This window comes from Sesamum indicum, linkage group LG11 (assembly GCF_000512975.1).
Source record: "Sesamum indicum cultivar Zhongzhi No. 13 linkage group LG11, S_indicum_v1.0, whole genome shotgun sequence".
Classification (NCBI taxonomy): domain Eukaryota; kingdom Viridiplantae; phylum Streptophyta; class Magnoliopsida; order Lamiales; family Pedaliaceae; genus Sesamum; species Sesamum indicum.
Genome location: NC_026155.1, coordinates 9,344,641 through 9,365,066, shown reverse-complemented (window position 1 = coordinate 9,365,066; position 20,426 = coordinate 9,344,641). Strand labels below are relative to the sequence as shown.

The window sequence follows — 20,426 nt, the reverse complement described above, 5'->3', positions numbered from 1 at the left end:
TGACTTTTCCATCCAATAATTAATGAACAAGTCACGGGACCGATAGTCCAGCACGTATTTGAACTAGCAGCCCTGTGACTTCTCATTAGGGAGAAAAGTCACGTGAGAACTAAAATTCAGAAAAATGGGTTAAATTATAAAGTGTCCTAATATATAGGACCAAAAATATTTTTTTTCAAAATTAAAAATATATTTAAATTAATTGATGAGATTGAATGAGCAAGAAGCTCTCAAAGTAGTCATTCTTCTCACATAAGCATACACATTGATTCCCATTGACTGAAAAAGGTTCTTGCACTGCACATAGTCAAAGAAAACCTCGCCAAACCTTTTGAATTTCTCAACACATAGCACAAGCCACAAGCAAGATTCCTTTTACGACAACATACGTGGTCTATAAATTGGACATGTTACGATGGAAATCAAAGGGATATCTCTGTCGAGGTGTATATCGAGGACCGGAAAGCAACAAATGTGTGCAAAACTAGGCATGACGATGATGCCAATCGTGAGCAAAGTGTATTGTTCAGCTTCTGAGGTGGTTCTCGCGGTGAGGAGGCGGCCGAACGTGGCAAATGGCGGTGGCTTCGTGGTGGCAGATTACGGCCAAAGGGTTGTGTTCAGTGTTGATGGCTGTGGAGTTCTTGGCAGGAAAGAAGAGCTGATTCTCAGGGATGGGGAGGGAAATGCTTTGCTTCTCATCAGGCGAAAGGTACAATTAATTTTCGTTAGTATAACAATAAATAACCGTCCATCAACTATTTATATTCAGACATTTGCAAATAGTTTAAGAATAGTAAAATTTATGCAATAAAATGTGCCAAAAAATATTTTAGTAACATATGTGATTTTCACATGATTCCAATTTGTTTTCCGATATTAATATTTTGTGGTACGTGTCAGGGAGCGATAATTGAAGCACTAAGCATCACAAGGCAATGGAAAGGCTTCACATATGACTTCTTAGGATCTCACAAGCTTGTCTTTACCTTAAAAGAGCCCAACTACTCATGCTTCTTGAAGAACATTCCAATCAGGATCTCCATTGAATCGAAGGACTGCTGCACTTACGGAGACTTTGAGGTCCGTGGCGACTTCCCTGGACGTTCTTGCAGCATTGTCAACTCCAAGGGAGACATAGTAGCGCAGGTAAACCAATTCATTTCACACCCTCCTCTTACATCATGACTATGATCAATCATGCATCGACGATTACATTGAATTCATTTTTTTCAAAAAACGATAATTATATATCATTATATGTATCCTGTCGATGATTACATATCACTATATAAACGAACAAAAGCTTAGATACATGTCTGGCGCGATCAGAATCCATATTTCTAATTGCTGCAAAATTCTTATTATGGGAAACAGATTGGTGTCAAGAAAGAGATTGAGCGAGTGATGGCGAGCAGGGATCTGTACCATGTAGAAATAAAGGCTGGCATGGATCAAGCATTTGTTTTCGGGGTGATTGCTGTTCTTGACTATTTATATGATGGAACAACCCGATGCTGACAGAAGGAAACACATATCATATATGTAAATAATTGATTATTTGTTATTGCAATAAATATATTTAGGATTTGTTTTGTACATTCTAGATAAGTAGGAAATCTTACATTTGTTCCTTTCTGATCTCCTTTTGGAGTATGAATTAATTGATTGGTGTGAAGATTTGTTTCTTAATATGTTCGGACAAGTTTGTATACTATTGTAATTACATATGTAATATTATTGTTTGTTCAATGTTTGGATATACATAAACTGGTAGTTGATTTTACTTAGCCACGCAACTCACTTCTCCTTTCGCCCTTTTATTTCATGTGCACGTATGTATCAAGTCAATTATATTTTTTACGCATTAATTAATATCATGAACTACAATTATTATACATTTATTCCACTCTCAAATACGTACATAGAATCATTATTTTTTTTTTTTGCACAAAAACGACCAATTAAATTATATAATATGTCTATCTATTAAAATCCTGTCAAATATGTCAGCAATTTCATAATAAAGCAACAATTATTGTGTCTATAGAAAAATAATAAATTATAAATTACTATATAAATAGACAGATACTCATATAAATGAGATTTGAATATAGTTGATGGAATAAATAAAAATTTATTCATAATGAATAAAAATATAAGAATTATGATTGATATTATTTGTCTTAGTTCAAAAATTTTAAAAAGAAAAGTAAGGAAAAATATATTTTTAAAGATCCACCACTTCTTTTGTTTGAACTTTGAAACAAGTAACTACGATTGCTCCAATCATTGCTATATATAAATCATACTTTTTCTCAATGATTAGGGTACGTAGTAAAGTGTGGAATTTTATATCAGAGAGCACAATTATAAATACGACTAATTACATTTAAATCCTCTTTTAAAATGTTAAATTATATATTTTTTGAAAAAAAATTAAAATCGTACTTACGGCCCAGTTTACCTCTTTTTGTTAGGGTTTGAATGAAAAATATTGACATAAGCAAAAAAAAAAATTATGTAAAATTTTGTTTTGTCAATCATTTAATATTTTCATGTATATTTTTGTACTTATAAAGAGATAAATATAATATATATATGGAGTGATGTTAATATTATTATATTTTTTCTTTTATAAATACAAAATTATTAAAATATTGAATAAGGGATAAAATTAAAAATTTATTCAATTATTTTTACATCAATATTTTTCGTCCAAATCCTAATAAAATAAGGATAGGTGTAAATAATGAAATTTTGAAAGGGTTATAAATATAAATTCAAAACTTCTTTAGTGGAAAATATAATTCATATTTTTCAAAAGGAGTTTAAATGTAATTAATTTTTATAAATATTTCGATGGAGTGATAATTATAAAAATAAAAATCCTTAAAATGTTTAACAAAATCAATAAGCCCAAGTCCATGAAGAAAGAAATGAGGCGACGTCTTCCTTCTCCGCACCATATAATGATATTTCATATTAATTATTAATTATTTTATTTTGAAAAATTATACATATAATATATTTTTTATATTAATTAAAATTGACGATGAAACATATAACTTAAAATTGAAAATACAAACCGTATGTTACAACTTACAATACGAAGATATCTTGAAAGACAAAAAAAGTAAAGGGAGCAAAAAGAGTGTGGGAGAGGAGAGAATCAAGAACAAGCACATGAATTATTGGTTTCAGCAGCGACGAAAGAATCCTCGCCCTCGCTAAAATCCTCACTCCTAAATACAAAGTACCCAACCGTCAATCCCAACACTACGGCCAACAATACCCCGCCGTTGTACGACATGATGGCCAGCATAATCAGGTACCCGATCCCCGAGTTTAATCCGAACAGCGCCGCTAACCCAAGCCTGATCTTCCAATTCCGGCCGAGTTTCGGGACGATCAGCGGCGTGTTCAGTGAAGGAGGAGATGGATTCGCGGCGGATTTGAGGTGGAGGCGCATAGCTTCAAGGCGCTGGTAGAATACGGCGACGAGGAAGCAGATGAGCAAGGCGAGGGCGTAAGTGGGCCAGGATTTGGTGTTCCATGAGTCGAACAGGAGGGTAACTTGGTTGCTCCAGTGAAGAGTCGTATGCATCATCTTTGCTTCAGAGGAGAATTAGGGTGTGGGATGGATGGAAGGGATGCGTGGTTTCAAAGTCAGAAATGGGAAGGGAGAGAGAGAGAGAGAGGGGTAAAGTAGATATATTTTTATGTAGGATGCTTTATGTGTGCGCACAATTCTTTACAATAAAACTGTTCATATATTTTTATTATTTAACTTTAAGGATACAAAACATACTTAAAAGTATATACAACAACAACATTTTCATTTAAATATGGGATTTGTAAGTAAATATGAGTAGGCGAAGATAGTTAATAGTAACATAATATTGGAGAGAGAAAAAAAAATTGATAAAAAACCTCCCAAAAAGTGGTTGTGCAATACTATAACATTGAATTCTCCACTCTTCAATTATATATAGCATAGATATATACTTTTTAAATTTTAAATTATTGAAAATATGAGTTTACATTATACTAAAATATCGATTTTTATTTACTTTGGTGGTAATTTTGATTGATTATAGATTGGGAGTGTCAAATTATTTGTCGATGGTTCATTAAGAATTATTATTGTTATTAATTGATGTTCGTAAAGTGATATTAATACCATTGATTTACTAAATAAAAATTAAGTTTAGGAGGTTGAGAATATAGAGTTATTCATGAAATATTTATGTAATTAGAACCCGATAACCATCTCCAATTCTTTCTTTTAATCAGAAAACAGGTTTATATATGTATCTTTAGTATTTGTGTTGTATTCTATTCGGTGCAAACCCAAATAAGTATAGACTAGTGATGACTAATCGATCATTTTTAGATATGTAGTTCACGTAAATTGTAAAGCTCTAAAATTTATGAGTATTGAATCGTAATACTCAAGATACAATTTTACTATCAATCACTTTCTTACGAGATAGCTTCATTATCGTTTTTATATGACATTACTGATTTAAACACTAAAGAACAATCGCCAAGATCTTCCCATTTTTTTTATTATTCTGTCTTGTTTTATAGGTCACGTTTTTTAAAAGCTCAAACTTACCTAAGCTTATTTGGTGGGATAATTACATTTACACCCCTAGATTACAATCTATTTATACAAACCACCCTTTCTTTTGCATAATTATGGAAACTACCACTGACAGCCAAAAAATATGAGTAGTTTGTGTAATTATGCTAATATTTTTAGGTGTGTGTGTGTGTAATTTTTAAAAAAAGTAAGGAGTGGTTTGTATAAATGATAACAATATTTTGATGGGTGTATATGTAATTATCTAAAAAATAAAAATAATTTAAGTAAATAAATTATAAATCAAGAGGTATAAATGTAATTATACATGTTTAATTTTTTTCCTTGTTGGGAACTAAGCACCAACAAATTATCCTAAATCAACACACATGATTAAGGATAAGACTGTAACGTGCAAAATGCAGAGCCACTCCTTTGTCCGGAAGTATCAAAGTCCCAAAAATCGCTATTGCAGCAAGTTGCTATTTAGCAGAATACTACAATACAATGGCTTAATAATTATAAAAAAAATTAATATCGAATTAATTAACAAATAAAATCATTGTTATTAATTAATATGTTCCTTAAATATAAATTTATTTTTTTTATTTAAGATACATACAAATGGAATTAGCGTGTTCGTATAAGACTTTGGAACGATGGATTTATTTAGATAAATGCATAATAAGTTTCGAATTAATTCCGTATGCAGTACGGTAATATTTCTAAATAAGTCAACGGCTTCTGGTTGAACAAAGAAGTAACATATACATACTATTATAAAAGTAAATCGACACCTATATGTAGGATTAAAACTTACGACCTTTTAGTTATGAAACCACAATTTTACCCTCCAGACAAAGAATTATTAGTATGAACAAGACTTCTAATCATTCATTTATTCCTCGCAATTAAGAAAAAAATCAAAATTATAAGAAATTAGTGCATTTGGCCAAAATAGCTGAATTGTAGTCAAACACTAGTCTCCTATACAAATAGGGATTCAAAATAAAAATACAAATTGAGTCACCATGCTAATCTTGAAAATAATAGTTTGAATAGGTAAATTTGTTTAATTAGATACAAACAAACTAAATTTAAAGTGGATAAGATCCCCAACAAATGAGATTCTTTTCAATTTAATAGTTCAAAAATTATTATTAGATCAAAATTACCATACCTCTATAATACATATGAATTACCACAACAGAAAAAATAAAAAAAAAAAGGATTATTCCAAGAATATGCATATCAACCCACCCACAAATCTGGTCTAATTGGTTACTAGAATCACAATCCTCAACAAACTCTCCTTCAAAAATAAAGTATAAATCTTCACTACTCCTTTTGTATATATATATATGTGTGTGTGTGTGTGTGTAAAAGCAAATTGAACTCTCTGAATTACTCTTCTTCTTGCAATGAGGGTGTCGACAGGTGTTTGTTTGTTGTTGCTGCTGCAAGTTACTGCAGTGTGCTGCAATGGTGGTGTAACTAGCACGTATGTCAGAAAACCTTATGCTTCACTTGATATGCCAATTCATCACTTTCCTTCTCCCCCTGGATTCAATGCTCCTGAGCAGGTTATTATGTATATTTTGCCTCGTTTTTTACGTGCGTGGAATGCAACTTATACTTAATTTTGACTAGTGCAATATATTTGTTGCTCGTTCTCGCTTACTAATATAAAAGTACGATGGTTGAATTATCTTTCCTTGTTTTCAGTTTTGAAACATGTGTAAGGGCAATTTTCAAATTTATGGTTGTTGGAGTTTGCAGGTTCATATCACACAGGGAGATCATGAGGGGAGGAGCATGATCATTTCATGGGTGACACCGCTGCACCGCAGTCCCAATGTGGTCAGATATTGGGAAGCAAAGGGCAATTTTAATAACCACCACAAGGCTCATGCTAAGACCACCTCCTACCGGTACTACAACTACACGTCTGGCTACATTCATCATGCCACGATTAGACGACTGAAGGTATGTGCCAATGGCCAAGATTGTCGATTTTGCTCTGTGCCGGCATGCACCCAACATTAGCATTAGTAGAAACAGAACAAGTAACCAAACCTCATTGTTTTTTATGACCTTTCAGCATGACACAGAGTACATTTATGAACTGGGAAAGCACAAGCATACTCGGAGATTTTCTTTCACGACTCCTCCTAAAGTAGGCCCTGATGTACCCTACACCTTTGGCGTTATTGGTGAGTGTACACGGGACATTTTTTAGTTCATTGATTTACTGCATGAGTTATTGCTTATCTTATATAGTATGCTTGTAATATGCAGGGGACTTGGGACAGACATACGACTCGAATCAAACTTTTGAGCATTATGTGGCCAACCCAAAAAGTCAGGCTATGCTGTTTGTTGGTGATCTCTCGTATGCAGACGATCATCCTTTCCATGACAGTAACAGGTGGGATAGTTGGGGCCGTTTTGTCGAGAAGAGTACTGCATACCAGCCGTGGATTTGGACAGCAGGCAATCATGAACTTGACTTAGCTCCTGAGATTGTAAGAGCTTTGTTTCAAATTGCAACTATAGTATTCTGTATTATTGTACTTCTTTTTCTTCATTGGTGGTTGCTGTGTAGGGTGAAATTACTCCATTTAAGCCGTATTTGCACCGGTACAATGTTCCCCACAAGGCGTCGAAAAGCACATCTCCTCTTTGGTACTCGATCAAGCGTGCCTCAGCCTACATAATTGTCCTATCATCGTATTCAGCTTATGGTAAGAACCAACTAAGTTGTTGTTGCCATCACGGACTACATTCCCTTCTGTAAATGTTCAAGATTCGTCAATTTTAATTTTTCTTTAATCAGGTAAATACACCCCTCAGTACAATTGGCTTAAAGAAGAACTGCCAAAAGTGAACAGAGCCGAGACTCCATGGCTGATTGTCTTGCTTCACTCACCATGGTATAACAGCAATAACTACCATTACATGGAGGGTGAAAGCATGAGAGTTATGTTCGAGTCTTGGTTCGTTAAGCACAAAGTCGATCTCGTTTTTGCTGGCCATGTCCACTCTTATGAGCGCTCGGTAAGTTTCTGATCATCGATCAATCAACCAACTTGATACCAACTTGTGTGCTTCTGCTAATTCATCTTTCAAAGTTAGTTAATTTGTCAATTGAACAAACTTGTGAGCTTCTGCTTCATCTTTCTCCATTTGTACCTGCAGAAACGAATATCGAATGTGAAGTACAACATAACAAATGGACTAAGTACACCAGTTAGTGATGCTTCTGCTCCCGTCTACATAACAATAGGTGACGGTGGAAACATCGAGGGCATTGCAGACAAGTGAGACTTTTATCTTTCTCACACACCCGCATATATACTGGATTAGATTTTCTGCTGCATCATCTATTCCATTTCACACATACACAACAAAATGGCGTAAATCTGTACACATGCTGTGTATATATTAAATGGAATAGAAGATGCAATCGACAAATACACATTTTGTGAATGTTGATGCTTATATGTAAAATGCATGCAGCTTCACAGAGCCACAGCCTAGTTATTCGGCCTTCCGAGAAGCCAGCTTCGGGCATGCAATTCTTGAACTGAAGAATAGGACTCATGCCTACTACACTTGGCATCGTAACCAAGAGAACGAAGCTGTTGCAGCAGACTCTACCTGGTTCTACAATAGATACTGGTATCCACATGATGAAGAGCACAGCAGCACCCCAATGGACTAACTCAACCCAGTATTTAACTTAGTTTATCTGGTGCTGTGACTCTTCCATAAACACATTGATGTACAGTGCACTGCACAGATGACAAGCACCAGAGCCTTTTAATGTTATGCTGGATTTTGCCGTTTTAAGGAATCAATGCATATTTCCTACTATATATATGGAGTCGTATTATATCATATTTTATAAAGTATGATGGAAAAACCAAAAGACTCTCTCCATTGCCCAAAGTATAAATAATATATATTTATATAATAAAAAAAGAATAATAATTAATAATTTAATTATGATAATTAGGAATTATAAATTGTACGGCACAAACTCATTTAAACTGAAAGCAACGGAATGATGTTAACTAAAACCATAAGATTACCCCTAATGCTACGCGATCCAGAGTTACCCTGCAATTGTTCCATAATAATATACCAGCAATAAAACGCGCACGAGATGTGTTTGTTCACAATTATCATTAAAAATAAGAATAATAAATAAAACCAACTTGGTGCATTGACTATGGAGTCCCATAGGCGTCAGAATTAAGCCCAAAGAATCAAGAAAGGGAAGTGGCCACCAGTTACTACGTTAAGTATGCAAGATGTGAAATCGGAGGATTGGCACGGCATTGCCTTGGTGGATATCTAATTATATCAGGGCAAATTGCAATTTATTCAATTTATCTCCATTAAAATATAAAAATAGAGCAAAGTATCCCTTCACACGTGTGGTGTAACACACGCACTATATTCTTTTTTTTTTATTTATATCTTTATTATCAACAGACCCCAAAACAGATTCAATTACATTGTTTTTACATATAAAATATCTATATATATCTATTTCTCTCCCCTCCAACCCATCGCCTGCCTCCTCCCACTACCGCCTGCGATTTCCCTCCCCATACCCTTCGCCCGCTACTGTTGCTCCTCCCCCTCCCCTACTACTGCATTTTCTTCACCTTGGCCCCTCATCGTTGTGCTTCCCGCTCCCATATGCAGCGCATATTGCACACAATATGATGTAAGGGGATATTTTGTTCTTCTTTTTATACTTTGAGGGGTGTGAATTGTTAAGTTATTTTTCACATGGCGGTGTTTTGTAATTTTTAACTAACATAGAAAGATAAATTGTAATTTGTCTAATTATATTAGCCTAGTCCTGAAATTTATAAAAGTTCATGGTAAACTAGTTTACAGACCAATACATAAATAAGACGTGTAGAGTGGCAGGGTGATAAAAAAAAACGAGAATACCTTTCTTAAAATATAAATAAATTTAAAGTGAATAAGATCTCCAACCAATGAGATTCCTTTTTCCAATTTTAAAATTCAAAACTAACAAAAATTAATATTTGATCATAATTACTTTAACTGTATAGTCAAACACCCATATCATCCTATATACAGAATTAAATTACATAATATATATATATATATATATCCTCAATTCATGAATTTGATACATAAAAATTACCACAGGTGAAATTAAAAAAAAAAAAGGAATATTCAAAGATTATGCATATCAACTCACCCACATATTTGGTCTAGTTGGTTACTAAAATCACAACAAATTCACTACTCTTTCTATATATATAGATATGAGTAGAGGCAAATTGAATACCTCAAAAGAACCAAAAAAAAATAATAATAATAATAGTAATTGAGAGTCTGGGAATCGAAAACCCTAATAATTAGTGGAATGAGGGTGTCGACAGTATTTTGTTTGTGGGTGCTGCAAGTTTCAGCAGTGTGCTGCAACAGTGGTGTCACTAGCTCTTATCTCAGAAAACCCCATGCTTCCGTTGAGATGCCAATTTATCACTTCCCCCCTCCTCCTGGATTCAATGCTCCTGAGCAGGTCTTGTTCTATATATATATTTTTTCTTTTTTTCATATTTTTGTTACGGTAGAGGGGTCTTTTTTGACGCGTTATACTTTTTTTATAATTTTTAACAGAATATAGGGTTTAATTTTAAAATTCTGTAAGATGTTGGGTTAGGAATGAAACGAATTGAAATGGTAGGACTAATTTTACAATTTTGCTCTCATTGTTATTGATATGTTTTGTTTCATTAATCTAACTATGATGTTGTTATGAATTTGTGGTGCGCAGAATGCAATTGATAATTCATATTGACTTGTATAATAATTGTTGAATTACATTTCTGTTTAGGGATATTTTAGATTATATAATTCTTCCCAAAAATCGCATGTTTGATGAAAATTTCATAATGTAAAATATGAACATAAGAGGTGTTAGTGTAAATTTTTAAAGGTAAAAAGACTATTTTTAAGCATTGCTATATATATTCTAAAGCCTATTTTACTTAGAGTGATGGAATTTAGGTGATACAGATCATTTTTGGATGATTATTGAAATTGAGTTAAAATTGATTTTATTAAGTAGCTCAATTTTATGTTTTCTAGTAATTGAAAAAATAATATTGGATGTAAATAACATATTGTTTACATTTTACTATAATTTGAGATTGAACTGTACGTGAACTAATTTGATTATTTTCAAAATACCCCTATCTTTTTTCGTTCAACTTTCATTGTTTCTTTTGTTAAAATATAATATATTTATATATAAATAAAAATTAATAATACATATTATATAAAAGTTAAGTATATATTGTTAGTTATATAAAAGTTTAATGATATATTATATAAAAATTAAATATATATAGCATTTTATATAAAAATTAATTAATATAGTTTATATCATTTTACCCATCACCACCAACATTCATCTTCATAAAAAATAATTTATTTAATATACAAAATAAATATTAATATAACAAAACTAATAATATATATATATATATCCCCACCCCAAATCCTATTAGTCCCCCGCTGCCCCTCCACCCCGCCCAGCATCGCCCTTCCTCGTCGACCCAACACCAGTTCGAACATTCATCTTTAAGAAAAAAAGAAACTTACCCTAGCAACCCTCCACCCAACCCTAAAAGAAGAAAACAAAACCAACATTGCCCCCTACATCCCTCTCCCCTAACACAGCCAAACACCGTTACCCTTGCCCCTCTCCACCTCCCACGCCATTTTTTTTCTTATAAACAGAACAAAAAGAAAAAAGAATTTCAGAAATCGAGCAGCAAGCTAGAACAGAGCAAATCAAACAAAAAAACTTTATGGTGAAATGAATTTCAAAATAAAGTGTACAATATGTGCATCTTTTAAAAACAATCGCATTTAATAGGACTTGAGCCCGGTGTCATTGTCAACTCTTCTTCCAAGATGGAGAGCTTAAGAGGTTGTGTTTTTTTCTTAAAAAAAATCTGCCTTCCATCAAATCAAAGGAATCGGTGAATTGATTTTTTGGAGACAATGAGGTAAATTGCTTGATTTTTTATGCACAAGTAGAGACAATGAGATAAATTATTGGGGGATATTGAGGGAGGGAACCGAATTTTAATCACCATGTGGTGGGTCCAGGTGACACCACAATACGAGGGTGGTGGGCCTTACTGCAATCAGGTCAGGGTCGTAGTAAGAGATGGGCTTAGCGTGTTAAAATTAGACGATCCGAAATATATTAAACACATAATTAAGAAAGATTGTGTGTGATATCCTGCCTAACAATAACCTAAAGTAAAGTTGCCCTAACCTTATCTTACCATATTTATTTAGTTATGGTTGTTGGAAGTTGCAGGTTCACATAACACAGGGAGATCATGAGGGGAAGAGCATGATCATTTCATGGGTGACGCCACTTCACCCCACCCCCAATGAGGTCGTATATTGGGAAGCAAAGGGCAATTGTAGTGACAAACAGCAGGTTCAGGCTAAGACCACCTCCTACCGATACTACAACTACACTTCCGGCCACATTCATCATGCCACCATCAAAAGACTCAAGGTACGTACCTACGCCAACGTTGTCGATTTTGCTCTGTCCCCGCATGCGCACAACACTAGCATCATTAGAAACAGAACAAGGAACCAAACCTCATTGTTTTCTGTAAATTTTCAGCATGATACAGACTACATTTATGAACTCGGAAAGGACAACGAGACTCGGAGATTTTCGTTCACGACTCCTCCTAAAGTAGGCCCTGACGTTCCCTGCACCTTTGGCGTTATTGGTGAGCGTAAACGGAGTTTCAATTCATCGATTTAGTACAGTAGTTACTGATGTTATACAGTGTACTTGTAATATGCAGGGGACTTGGGACAAACATACGACTCTAATCAAACTTTCGAGCATTACGTGTCCAGCGGAAAGGGCCAGGCAGTGCTGTTTCTTGGCGATCTCTCGTATGCAGACAATCATCCTTTCCATGACAATAACAGGTGGGATATTTGGGGCCGTTTTGTCGAGAAGAGTACTGCGTATCAGCCGTGGATTTGGACAGCAGGCAATCATGAACTTGACTTTGCTCCTGAGATTGTAAGAGTTGTGTCTCAAATTGCAACTACTATTTTCTGTATTCTAGTAGTTCTTTTGTTTCATTGGTGGTGAGTTGCTTTATAGGGTGAAAATACTCCATTCAAGCCATTTTTGCACCGGTACAACGTTCCTTACAAGGCGTCGAAAAGCACATCCCCTCTTTGGTACTCGATCAAGCGTGCCTCAGCCTACATAATTGTCCTATCATCTTATTCGGCTTATGGTAAGAACTAAGAATGTTATCATTTCAAGTTGTCGTTGCCATCACGGACTACATTCCCTTTTGTATATGTTCAAGATTCGACGTATCCATACACTAATTTGTTTAATCAGGTAAATACACCCCTCAGTACAATTGGCTTGAAGAAGAACTGCCAAAAGTGAACAGAGCTGAGACTCCATGGCTGATTGTCATGGTTCACTCACCATGGTATAACAGCAATAACTACCATTTCATGGAGGGTGAAACCATGAGAGTTATGTTCGAGTCGTGGTTCGTTAGGTACAAAGTCGACCTCGTGTTTTCTGGCCACGTTCACGCTTACGAGCGCTCGGTTAGTTTCTGACCATCAATCAATCAACCAACTTGATATAAACTTCTGGGCTTCTGCTTCATCTTTTCTCTTACGTATCTGCAGAAACGAGTATCGAATGTGAGGTACGACATAACAAACGGACTATGTACACCAGTTAGTGATGCTTCTGCTCCAGCCTATATAGTAATAGGTGACGGTGGAAACATCGAAGGCCTTGCAGACAAGTGAGACTTTTATATTTCTGACACACACACACACACACACACAAGTATACTGGATTGGATTTCCTGTTGCGTCATCTATTCTATTTCACATATACACGACAAGACAAGACGATGAATCTCTATACACATGGAGGTGTATATGTAAAATAGAATAGATAATGTAATGGACAAATTCGCACACTGTGAATGCTGATGCATATATGTAAAATGCATGCAGCTTCATAGAGCCACAGCCTAGTTATTCGGCCTTCCGAGAGGCGAGCTTCGGGCACGCACTTCTTGAACTGAAGAACAGGACTCATGCATACTACACTTGGCATCGGAACCAAGACAGCGAAGCTGTTGCAGCAGACTCTACCTGGTTCTACAATAGATACTGGTATCCACATGATGAAGAACACAGCAGCACCACCCCAGTGGCTTAACTCAACTCAATATTTAACTTAAGTTTTTCAGGTGCTGTCATTCGTTTTTTTTCCGTTTTTGCTGTTCTTGATTCCAACATGACGTAAACTGCATTTGGCGATTGAGCTGTCCCTCGCACGTACAAGATGATTATGTGGATTTGAGGATACGGATTTCAAATTCCTTATAATAAATGCTCCGCACTTGTTCTCGGTTATTTTCATATAAATTAATGATTTCAAATCCTACAATTCTCGTTTTGAATTATATGTTGATCAATTGATGAATTTCGATTTCTTTGGATGTGAATACATTTGAAATCCTTTTTTTTGAATCGTTTGATTAGTCAATTTTAAGAATTTTAAGAAGACAATAATTTAAAAGAAGTAACACAACTGATACAATTTCTGCAGAAAAATGTCAATTTCACGGAGAAAAAAGGGTTGTCGATGAAAATGGCATTTCCAACAAAAATTGGACTACTTGTGTTATTTTTTCTTTTAAAATTATTGTTCTCAATTACAAAATTAAAATTAAAATGAACCAAAAGTTACACCGCATCACAATTACAAGACGGACGGGAAAATGCATGTATAATGATGTTTGCCGAACTTAATTCTAAGCTGGTACCGACTTCTGGTTCAAAGTATGTTGAAAATAATATTTATTAAACTGTTTAAATTAAATTGATTTTAATTTAATAAACAACTTTTTATCAATTTCTATAACATATTAATAAAATTATAAATATTAAATTGCTTTTTCAAATGCTCTAACTTCAACTTTTTATTTTTAAATACTTTCAACTTACTATTTTATCCTTTACCTACCTCTATCATATAGTTAAGATTAATTAATTAATTAAGGCCATTTCAGTAATTCGCCACATCCTCATTGAATTTGGTAAGCTAGCATTTCCTTTTCTTCTTTAGCTTCCTTCCTTTCTTGGAAATATTAAATTTTCCCTTTTTCTTTAGCTTTCTTCTTTAATACTTTCCTATTCGAAAATGACGACTTTTCTTTTTTAATTTTTTTTCCTCCATTTCCTAATTTTTTTTTACTGAAATAAAATAAAATCACAAACAATCAATCACTTAACACGTCAAACTAAAATCATAGAAATATATAAATAAGAAATTTCAACTTAACATAATACGGGGCTCTTATATAAAGTACACTAACGATTGAAACATACTCGATGCGCGTGTGTAATTTATGTTATATTTATCTAATTAAACAAAATGGATGATTTATCAAAATAATAAAATACATTATTTTAAATGTCCATAAGTGTAAAGTAATGTTGAGAAAAAAATATTAAAGAATATACGGGAGTTGTGTATTATGAAGTCGAGGTAAAGACTCTTAAAACAATTATTGTCCTGTTCTACTGCTTACAGAAATGCAATTTGTCTTCTAAGATACGACCTATAATTACAAAGCAGTAATAACACAAGTTTTGAGAAATAGCAAACCGAACAATATTTTTGAAACTCTCTTGAATAAAGACATGATGTTTTATTGCTTTCATTTTGAAATGCTTTAAAATGCTCTCCCAAGTTGATTCTATGAACTGATATTGGAGGGCCATTTATGGAAGTTTGAAATGTATTATTGAATAGACATGTTCAATATAAAAGATGTCTTCGAACCATTATGACTTTTTATCCGAATGGACGAATCATTTCACTCGAAAAAACATACCATTTCACCTAAAGGGTTTCACCCAGTGAACACATCACTTCACCCAAAGAACAATCTATTCGGTTGATTAGACACAAGTGAATAATAATTGGGCATCATCATCCACTATCCATGTGTCATGGGCTTGTCATGCATAGCACAACGTAATCAATCACTTGTCACGGTTTAATTTGATTGACATAAATTTTAAATAAATATATTTTTAATTTATCATTCACAATTTTAATAAATAATTAATAGGAAAAATTAATTTAGGAGGCAATTATATTGTTTAAAGAATATATATCTCAAAGGGCATTTTTAGTTAATAAATATTGAGGCAATCAAAATTAATTAATTTAATGGAGTGAACCTTAATAAATAGTGTGTATAAATATGTGTTTTCTTTTTTGTGAGGATGATTAAAAATAAAGTAAATTATAGCAAATGTTTTTAAATTTTTTATAATTATAAATATTTATTATTTTTTGAAAAATTACAAATATTTTTTTAAAATTAATATTCATCTAACAAATACTCTCTCCTAACAGTCTATTATAAGTGAATATTTGTTAGACGATCGTTTATTTAAATATATTTATAATTATATTAAACTTTAGAAAGAAAGAAAAACTGTTATAATTATCCTTCAAAAAATGTGGTTGAGATTGATAAGGTTAATGAAAATGGAAGACAGCACTGTTGGATAAAATGGATTCAATTGAATTGAATGTTGATGTGCTTGAGAGGACGGCTCGCAATGCCGTCTGAACTCCGCTATGTCAGAATGGGTTTCAGTCTGCCCTGCTTGAAATAATAATATGATAAATATAATATATTTTTTTTAAATTATGTATAATAAAAAAAATAATCGATCACACGAATAATACTATCATTCAAGTAATTTGTTTTTAATAAATTCAAACAAATATCCCACGTGCCGACAAAAACTCGAACTCAAGCCTTTATGAAACTTAAAGACAAGACTCAAGTGGCATGCTTTCTTGTTTTCAAACTGACAGAAACTGCGAAACGAATTCAAGTCTCTTCAGCTAGCAATCATCTCATATTTTCAAAACACACCCAAGAAACATTAATCACACTAAATTCTGCGGGATCCCATGGCCAGGACTCTGACAGATCGGCCGATAACATGTAACTGGGGAATTTTAACAGCTATTTTACTGGCAGTTTCTCTACAGATATTTCTCTTCTCATCATCATCTCCCGGCGTGCTTCAAATCCCCCCACCCTCTTCCGTTTTGCCTGCTCCGTCCAACGGCAGACTTCAGGTGGACAAAACCTCTGATCTGAAGCACGTTTTTGCCTACTATCAGCGTTTCTTTTCACGTTTTGTGGGTTTTTTTAATTACAGGAAGTGATCAAACTAGGAGAAGGACTGCTGAAGCAGCCAGAAGACGTGGCCGTGGACAGGACGGGAGTGGTGTACACGGCGACGAGAGATGGGTGGATCAAGAGGCTGCTGAGAAACGGGACGTGGGAGAGTTGGAGGCAAATTGAGAGTACGAGCTTACTGGGACTAACCATTACGACGGACGGCGCTGTGGTTGTATGTGATGCAGAGCAGGGTTTGCTTGAGGTTAGTGAAGAGGGTGTGAGGGTTCTTGTGTCGCATGTTGATGGTGCCCAGATAAGGTGAGTCCATGCGTTAGAGCCTGGATTATGTTCTTCCTCATGATCGGATTCTTTTATGACAAAATTTTTTCCATCTTCTGCTATGTTTAGCGTATATGTATAAAAAAAAAAGAAAAGAGTACACCATGTAATCTTTTAGGCTTAATTACACTTTGTCATTCCGTTTTTAGTTTGGTATTTATTTTTTTTTTTTGTCAAATAAAAATTTCAACTTTACAAAATTTGTATTTTGCTATTTATAACTATTTTTCAATCAAATTTTTTATCGAAAGAAATTACAAGTAGTGCATATATGATATCTAAGAGTTATATGATGTGATATATTTAACATATACACAACAGGTGCTGTTTTCTTTCCGACAAAAAAATTAATAAAAAACGATTGTATATGGCAAAGTACAAATTTCAAAAAGTTGATATAAAAAAAAATTTAATGATAAAATATAAAAACGGGTATAATTTAAATAGCAAAATATTATTTATCCAATCTTTTATATATGTAATGTGTGTATGTTGAATGAAGTAAAAAAAGGAATAGTGGTTGCAAAAAATCCAATCACTCCCACATATACTTTTTTACCTCATTTTAGATATTTTATTGTAATTTATGTTGTGATCTTTACCTACCTATATCTTACGATTTACCGACGGGGGGTTTTTGGGGGATTTTTTTTTTAAAATATTTGAAAGTGTTTGTGACAATTTAAAAAAATTCAATTTCAAAAAATCAATTTTGAGACGTTGGATATGTCAGTTCCTACTTCTGAAATGATTAAAAATATATTTTTAAATGAAAAAGTAGAAGCTATGTTGGTTTTTTTTTTTTTTTGTTAAAAAAAATAGTGCGGGGAATAATTAATTTTTTTTATAATGCGAGCTAATGAATTATACGGACATATAATTATATCCTTTATAACGAGCATTTGAATCTCGTATAGTTTCAAAACACAATACTAAACTTTTATATTCTTTTCACAATTAGGTTCGCGGATGATGTGGTTGGATCATCCGATGGCACACTGTATTTCAGCGTCGCAAGCGCAAAACACAGCTACGGGGACTGGCCACGGGACATGGTGGAGGACAAGCCTCACGGTCAGCTTCTAACGTACGACCCTTCATCGAACGTAGCATCTGTGCTTCTTGAAGACCTCGGATTTGCAAACGGTGTCGCCCTCTCTGCAAACGAGGACTACGTAGTTGTCTGTGAAACGTGGAAGTAAGCATACATCCATATTGATTTGTATTTGTTCTTGCAACGCTGGTTTGTTGATGAGTTTGGAACTTGCCTTGTCTGTGTGTCTGATTTCTGGATCAGATATAGATGCTTGAAATACTGGGTGAAAGGGGATGTGAAAGGGCAGACAGAGATCCTCATTGATAATCTTCCTGGAGCCCCTGACAACGTAAAACTTGCTCCAGATGGCTCTTTCTGGATCGCCTTGTTAGAGGTACTACCAAACCACTTCAAACTTCAATTACCTTATTATCTCTATTCTGATGATTGGTACTGTTATTGCATATTTTCACACATATACTACTGTGTATGGTATGATTCCCAATTTTAACTTAATAGTTTAATTTAGTTTAAATTGTAACGAGCCTCGCTAAGGTTTGTTTTAATTATAAATATTTTCTCATTGTTTGAAAAATTATAAATATCTCTTTAAAATTATAAATACCCTCCTACAATGAGATCTCATAGAGGAGTATTTTCGTGGGGTAATTTTAGTTTTTTAAACAATGAGGGGGCATTTGTAATTTTGACAAACCTCAGGGAGCTAGTTGTAATTTACCCTTTAATTTAGGGTAAATTACAATGAGCTTTCCTAAGGTACATTATAATTACAAGTATCCTCTCGTTATTTGCAAAATTACCATGTTTTGAGTTTAATGAAATTATATAATTCCTGAATTGTATTTTTTTAAAAAAATTAAAAAAAAATTTGTAAGGTGGATAAAAAATTTGAAAAATCTTAAAGAAGATTCCCACTTATTTCACAAAAAAAGTTTCAAAAAGTTTTAAAAAATATGTAAAATTATAATTTATGGTCCATAAGACGTTTTTATCATTTTACTACAAAAATGAATGAAAACCTAACGGATACTAACAGTCTGGACAAGTTGTTTGACGAGCGTCAAAATTAGAAGGTATTGGTAATGTTATGATCATTAAAATTTGAAGGTATTGATAATGTTTTAAATAATAAAAAAATATTTATAATTATTCTAAATTTTATGGGAGCTCACTGTATATTTTAGTTTTTAATAGAGATAGGCCTCAATCACACTTTGTGTTAGAAGATTCCCATTGTCTCCAAGTTCACAACTCATAATAGAACAAATTTATTAATTCAATGATTACATAAATAACCTTGAGAACAAATTTATTAATTCAATAATTACATCAATACCCTTAATATCGTGGCTTATTGTAAAAAAATACCTCGAGATTGAAAGATTTAACCGACATACCTTGCATTCATATTTTACATCGACATTCCTCCTCGACTCTCTAGTTTTTACAAATATCTCTAATATAAAATATGACTACAACAAGTGCAATACAGTATAATTTTTCCTTACATAAGATCGCCAAGATTGTCGACTTTTGGGTGGAATTTGAACCAATTACTTATAATGTCTATGTATGTTGTGCAGATTGTTCCAAATAGGCTGAGATTTGTGTGCGGATCAAGGGCGTTCAAATACTTGATAAGGGGTATTCCGAAGCTGGGGCATTGGGTGGTTGGTGCATACAATAGAGCAATGGTAGTGAATGTAGGAAGCGATGGGAAGATAATAAGGGGGTTCGACGATCCAACGGGGAAGGTGATGGCCTTCGTGACATCTGCGCTGGAGTTCGAGGGGCATTTGTACTTGGGGAGTCTTCACACTGATTTTGTGGGAAAATTACCATTGTAACGTACAAGAGAGCTTTGTTCATACTTGGTCGAGTTTGCTATGTGTGCTCAGACGTTCGAGTGTTTTGTAATAATTTCTACTTTTATATGTAAATAAGTTATTAAAAAATGTTGTAAGTTACGTGTTAGCAAAAGTTGGTGGGTAACTGCTTATTAGTTGTAAATCAAAAACACTCTTTTCAGCTTCAATAATAAACATAATTTATAATTTATGTTGATTTAAAAGGTAATTTTGTCCTTTTGTGTTCAATTTACTTCACTTTTTAGAATAACATTAAAATG

At 33.6% G+C, this 20,426-nt stretch overlaps 5 protein-coding genes across 5 annotated transcripts; 4 read left to right on the top strand and 1 right to left on the bottom strand.

Moving 5' to 3' along the window:
* On the top strand, positions 405-1,787 carry LOC105173702 (protein LURP-one-related 6). The gene is made up of 3 exons (XM_011095559.2): positions 405-712; positions 904-1,149; positions 1,378-1,787. Exons 1-3 carry the CDS (start codon positions 416-418, stop codon positions 1,519-1,521), a joined length of 687 nt encoding a protein of 228 aa, XP_011093861.2. The 5' UTR covers positions 405-415; the 3' UTR covers positions 1,522-1,787.
* LOC105173701 (copper transporter 5.1-like) lies at positions 3,050-3,726 on the bottom strand. Its single transcript, XM_011095558.2, has one exon. It carries the CDS (start codon positions 3,608-3,610, stop codon positions 3,173-3,175), a length of 438 nt encoding a protein of 145 aa, XP_011093860.1. The 5' UTR covers positions 3,611-3,726; the 3' UTR covers positions 3,050-3,172.
* On the top strand, positions 5,963-8,466 carry LOC105173699 (purple acid phosphatase 5). Its single transcript, XM_011095555.2, has 8 exons — positions 5,963-6,171; positions 6,368-6,574; positions 6,690-6,801; positions 6,887-7,113; positions 7,194-7,332; positions 7,425-7,645; positions 7,787-7,908; positions 8,108-8,466. The coding sequence occupies exons 1-8, from the start codon at positions 6,010-6,012 to the stop codon at positions 8,310-8,312; spliced, it is 1,395 nt and encodes a 464-aa protein (XP_011093857.2). The 5' UTR covers positions 5,963-6,009; the 3' UTR covers positions 8,313-8,466.
* On the top strand, positions 9,937-14,132 carry LOC105173700 (purple acid phosphatase 5). Its single transcript, XM_011095556.2, has 8 exons — positions 9,937-10,163; positions 11,979-12,185; positions 12,300-12,411; positions 12,490-12,716; positions 12,801-12,939; positions 13,050-13,270; positions 13,355-13,476; positions 13,694-14,132. Exons 1-8 carry the CDS (start codon positions 10,005-10,007, stop codon positions 13,899-13,901), a joined length of 1,395 nt encoding a protein of 464 aa, XP_011093858.1. The 5' UTR covers positions 9,937-10,004; the 3' UTR covers positions 13,902-14,132.
* Positions 16,563-20,308, top strand: LOC105173698 (protein STRICTOSIDINE SYNTHASE-LIKE 4). Its single transcript, XM_011095554.2, has 5 exons — positions 16,563-16,856; positions 16,940-17,220; positions 18,203-18,439; positions 18,539-18,671; positions 19,882-20,308. Exons 1-5 carry the CDS (start codon positions 16,686-16,688, stop codon positions 20,143-20,145), a joined length of 1,086 nt encoding a protein of 361 aa, XP_011093856.1. The 5' UTR covers positions 16,563-16,685; the 3' UTR covers positions 20,146-20,308.

Excerpts from the sequence above, each read along its gene's own strand:
- LOC105173701 (XM_011095558.2), bottom strand. The coding sequence starts at position 3,610 with ATGATGCATACGACTCTTCACTGGAGCAACCAAGTTACCCTCCTGTTC.
- LOC105173698 (XM_011095554.2), top strand. The coding sequence starts at position 16,686 with ATGGCCAGGACTCTGACAGATCGGCCGATAACATGTAACTGGGGAATT. Across the intron at positions 16,857-16,939 it reads CGTCCAACGGCAGACTTCAG|GAAGTGATCAAACTAGGAGA; the intron begins GTGGACAAAACC and ends TTTTAATTACAG. Across the intron at positions 18,672-19,881 it reads TCTGGATCGCCTTGTTAGAG|ATTGTTCCAAATAGGCTGAG; the intron begins GTACTACCAAAC and ends TATGTTGTGCAG.
- LOC105173702 (XM_011095559.2), top strand. The coding sequence starts at position 416 with ATGGAAATCAAAGGGATATCTCTGTCGAGGTGTATATCGAGGACCGGA. Across the intron at positions 713-903 it reads TGCTTCTCATCAGGCGAAAG|GGAGCGATAATTGAAGCACT; the intron begins GTACAATTAATT and ends GGTACGTGTCAG. Across the intron at positions 1,150-1,377 it reads AGGGAGACATAGTAGCGCAG|ATTGGTGTCAAGAAAGAGAT; the intron begins GTAAACCAATTC and ends TATGGGAAACAG.
- LOC105173700 (XM_011095556.2), top strand. The coding sequence starts at position 10,005 with ATGAGGGTGTCGACAGTATTTTGTTTGTGGGTGCTGCAAGTTTCAGCA. Across the intron at positions 12,412-12,489 it reads CTGCACCTTTGGCGTTATTG|GGGACTTGGGACAAACATAC; the intron begins GTGAGCGTAAAC and ends TGTAATATGCAG. Across the intron at positions 13,271-13,354 it reads TTCACGCTTACGAGCGCTCG|AAACGAGTATCGAATGTGAG; the intron begins GTTAGTTTCTGA and ends ACGTATCTGCAG.
- LOC105173699 (XM_011095555.2), top strand. The coding sequence starts at position 6,010 with ATGAGGGTGTCGACAGGTGTTTGTTTGTTGTTGCTGCTGCAAGTTACT. Across the intron at positions 6,802-6,886 it reads CTACACCTTTGGCGTTATTG|GGGACTTGGGACAGACATAC; the intron begins GTGAGTGTACAC and ends TGTAATATGCAG. Across the intron at positions 7,909-8,107 it reads ATCGAGGGCATTGCAGACAA|CTTCACAGAGCCACAGCCTA; the intron begins GTGAGACTTTTA and ends AAATGCATGCAG.